At 37.3% G+C, this 4,494-nt stretch overlaps 1 protein-coding gene across 2 annotated transcripts in view; it reads right to left on the reverse strand.

The window, feature by feature from the left end:
- The window catches only part of Fam185a (family with sequence similarity 185 member A), a 74,239-nt gene that overhangs the window by 12,414 nt on the left and 57,331 nt on the right, over nt 1-4,494 (reverse strand). For both annotated transcript variants that reach the window (XM_029562354.1, XM_008830771.3), the window contains one exon: nt 3,915-4,049. In XM_029562354.1, coding sequence (XP_029418214.1) covers nt 3,915-4,049 — 135 coding nt within the window. The remainder of the gene's footprint in view (nt 1-3,914; nt 4,050-4,494) is intronic.

The following is a 4,494-nucleotide window of genomic DNA, read 5'->3' on the forward strand; positions in this document are numbered from 1 at the left end:
ATAAATAAATAAATAAATAAATAAAATCATTCTACTACTTCACATGATATCAATTTTATGCTTCCTTCTGTATTATAACTCATTTTTAAATTTTGTTGATTTTTTTGTGTGTATATCACAGAGAACTGAAATCTACCTGATGACTTTATATCCATATAGGTGCCAAGGATCCGAGAGCAACTGACCGTGACTAGTATTTATCAGATATTAAAAAAATTAAGAATGAAAAAAACAAAACACAACACAACAAACAAACAAACAAAAAAAAAAAACCATGGACTCTGATATGAACATTTGAAATTTGCCCTGTTCTGATTTTTTTCTGGTTCTCTGCCTAGAACTTGTAATGCTAACTACTCTTGTCTTTACTTCTCCTTCAAATCCCCTATTCACCAGTCAAGGACTTTCTTTTATCCTACAGATAAGAGTTATGAAATTTGGGAGTCTTTTAGATAGACCCACTGAAGGGGTACTCCAATTGCCTACCCTGCATCCCTGTTCAGCATGGAAGAAGCCAGAGCGGTTTGCACCCAGATTCCCTATTGGCAATTTAGGTAACCTTTCAGAGGATGGTGTGATAAGAATAGGAGGCAGGAATTGAATAGGCAGTTAGGGTAAAAAGACCCCAAAGAAACGTAGCCAGTTTCTTGGCTAAAAGTCAAAATGTCCTTGGGCCTGTTAGCAACATACTCTGTTCCAAAGGCCAAAAATATCAAAAGTATTTGGGAGCCTGTATCTAATCCTTAAAAGATTTTAGGGCTACCTCTTCAGAGGGGGAAATGTTAGAGTAGCAAAAAAAGCCCATAAAAATAAAGATATCAAAGAAAAAAAAAGAGAAAACATGTTATTCTAACAATAAAAAAAAGAAGCTGTTACAACATAAAATGTTTCTGAGCTAGTTCTAATTCATTAAATGATCTTTCAAATGCTTGACGTAACAAAGCTAACAGTCACCTAAGCACAGAGAAGGAATACAATTAATCAGTTTTGTCCAAGAAATAATCTTACAGGGATGCTTCTTCAAATCTTTTTTTCTGCAGTGTCTAATCCTACCTATTGCACTTTTTACTTCAGACACTGTAGATTTGATTTCTAAAATTTTGTCTTTTTTTCATGTCTTTGTGAGCTCTTATCTCAGTCCCCTCAGCTCAAGGAGTCTGCCAGGCTCTGCAGCAGTTCTGTCTCCTGTTGTACTGTAGCCTGATGACTCAATCACAGCAGTAAGCAGCCCTCTTTTCTTCTGTTTCCATCTCTTAGGGACCACCTTCTTTAAGTGTCTGATGCCAGTGTCTTATAAACTGTTGTAGGCATGCATTTTTTATTCCTCTCCAGGTAAGAGGGTTGCTTAATCCCTTTAGCTGCATTTCTTCTAGGGAACTTGAGTATTTGCCTTTTCAAGAATCTTTTATAAATGCTATCAGCCTTTACAGATAAAGCTTGCAATGAATAATAGCAAAACCTGATCTTTCTTTGGCAGACATTAACAAAGTTGATGTCCCATTACCCATGACACTCCCAGAATCATACCCTTTAGCAAAAAGATAGAGAAACAAAAATAAAACACTGTAAGAACACAAATGATCTGAAAACAGTTCCTTCATTAGCTCTTCATTAATGCTTGTAAGCATATGCTTTAAAAAGTCTTATATAGATGAACCTAATAGCATTCTTTGTTCAGTTACTGAATTTCCTCCATGCAGTCCTGAACATATCTATGTCCCTGACAAAAGACTTCCATGTATTCTAACAACAGTAGTTATTTCTAAGTCATAAAAATGGTGCATTTTTTCTTATTTGGAGAGAAAATACTGTCCTTATATTTTAAAAGTAGTGCCCTCTGAACGTAGACCTCATTTTTCTAAACTATAGACCAATTTTTGAGTGTGTGTATGTTTCTGTTCTTGCACACAGTGCACGTGTGTATGGTGATGTGCACGCACAAGTGTGTGTGTGTGTGTGTGTGTGTGTGTGTGTGTGTGCATGTGTGAAGGCCAGAGGACAACTTTAGGTGTTATTCCTCAGGTGCTGTCCACTTTTTTTTTTTTGAAACAGGGTCTCACTGGCCTGGAACTCACTGCAGAGGCCAAACTGGCTGGCCAGAGTTCCAGGGATCTGCCTGTCTCCCATGTCCCCAGTGCTGAGATTCTAGGCAGATGCCACTTCTTTCAGCTTTCTTTTCAATACATGGGTTCTGGGGATCAATCTCAGGTCCTCATACTTGCGAGGCAAGTACTTTACTGACTACACTATCTCCCCAGGCCCAATTTTTCCATTTTAGATTACAGTACCATCATACTTGAAGATAAGCAGGGAACTCTATTCTAACTTGGTGGTTTATTTTTATTACAAATAACTGTATTTTTAGGTTTTATTCTTCAGTTCAACTAAAATGAAGTGAACTGTAATACCAATTTCCCTATAAGACAGACAGGACAAACATCAGTCTTTCAAATGGCAATACACTCTACCTCTAATATTCTTTGAACGTCTATACTATGAAGTTTTAAGACAAAACAACTTTGTACCACATGGATTTCTAGGCTTGGATGTTTGTAGATTTGAAACTACAACCAAGTTTCAAATCTAAGTTGATGAACCTGAAGTCTAAAACTCAATAGAGAAATCAATTTATTAAAAACATGTTTCCTAAGCCATTCACAACTTGTTCAATTTGCCATATGTACACAGAGCATAAAACAGAATCAAGATTCTCATAAGGATTTGAGAACACACTCACCAAGAATACACACTGCATCAGCTTTTAGTAAATACTTCAGTCTGAGAAATCCTAGGCTTTTTTTTTTTTTTTTTAACCGCAGAACTGCACATCTCATGTGTAAATCAATGAAGGAATTATATAACTGAGAGTTACTTATCACTGACAATAAGAGCAAGGGAAACCATGGAACAGGAAATCAAATCAAATTACAGGGTGACACATGAAAACCCGGCGCAAGCCTGGACGCAAGGGACTTAATTTTACTGGCATGGCTTCTCATGGAAACTATCCAGAAGTCATGATACAGATACAATCCAGATCTCTGAGAAATAAGGGTAGTGTTTCTGTTTCTCTACCTCATAGACTACACAGAAGGCCCAGATGAGCTGAGCTGAGCTGCTTATAACAACTCACATATAAAGCTGCTTATTATTTCCAAAATTAGGTTTCCAATGGAAATCCCTGCAGAAAGGAACAATCCTCTCTGATTTTTGAGTCTCTTAAATTATTCCATGCACTTAATAAATAGGACCTCTGGTCTTGTGGGAACCTGATAGTTTAAGAATCAGAGCACAGTATGGGAGTTTTTCTTAACTCCAACAGCTAATCACCCAGCTGTCTCTGAAAGAGGCTGCTACTTCATCAGAGGCTCTCTGTACTGTCACTCTAATGGACTTGGCAGAGGCAGCACCAGATCCACCTGTGGCCCAGACTCCTAGGATACCCTCTGTAGCACTGTAGCATTAATTGTGGTAGCCATTGAAGTAATAAACATGTAAAAAGATTAGTTATTAGTAAAGCTGGATGCAAAGAAAAATGTATAAAAACTATTCACATTTTCAGGACTGAGAAGTTGCCATTGTAAAAAAACACGTTTACAATGTGCATATCAAACAAGATTCTATTTAATCATGTGAAGTTAGTTTTAAGGCTTGCATAATAACAGAGGTTGATTTTTAAATTCAAGAATTAGAAAAAAGAAATTAAGTACATCTTCTCAAAGGACAAAACTAAAGAATGTGCCTAAATGATGTAAGAAGGTCTTCTCAAACACAATGTCTGCATTATATTACTGACAAGCAACTGGAAGGGAACAGTGTCAAACACTAGAAAGTGAGGATGGAAAGGAATAAAAAGACTCAAACTGCAGTTGTCCATTTCTACTTTATCCCAAAGCAAAATGCAACTGCCTTACCAGTAATTGTTACACCACCATCTTTGTGATCTTCAGTCATTTCCTCAACATGAACTTCTGGGTTTATAACAACTTCTTTTCCTGATAACTTTAAATAAGCTTGTAGAGAAGATGGGACCTTGACGATAACAGAGCCTGTGATAAATTTCAAGGAAAACTTATTAATACAAAGAAGTCAAAGTGCCAGCATCTAATATGAATTTGACTGAAAGGGTAATATTTCTTCTGGTTTACTGTCTCCATTCCTCTGCATATTTATTTAAACAATGGATGCTTTTCTTTCTCCCAGGAGGTCAAAGTGCCCTTACTCTCAATGTATTCACAGTGACTTCTGTCAAGAGTATGGAGCATTAACTGGGTGTGGTGGCACAAAGCTTTAATCCTAGGACTTGGGAGGCAGAGGCAGGTAGATCTCTGAGTTTGAGGACAGCCTTGTCTACAAAGGGAACTCCAGAACAACAGAGCTACATAGTGAGACCTGCTCTTAAAAAAAAGAAAAGAAATACGGGAAGGAAAAACAAAGAGGGAAAGGGAGAGGGAGAGAGGGAGAGAGAGAGAGAGAGAGAGAGAGAGAGAGAGA

Source organism: Nannospalax galili, unplaced genomic scaffold (assembly GCF_000622305.1).
Source record: "Nannospalax galili isolate Female #2095 unplaced genomic scaffold, S.galili_v1.0 scaffold312, whole genome shotgun sequence".
In the NCBI taxonomy this organism is placed as follows: Eukaryota; Metazoa; Chordata; class Mammalia; order Rodentia; family Spalacidae; genus Nannospalax; species Nannospalax galili.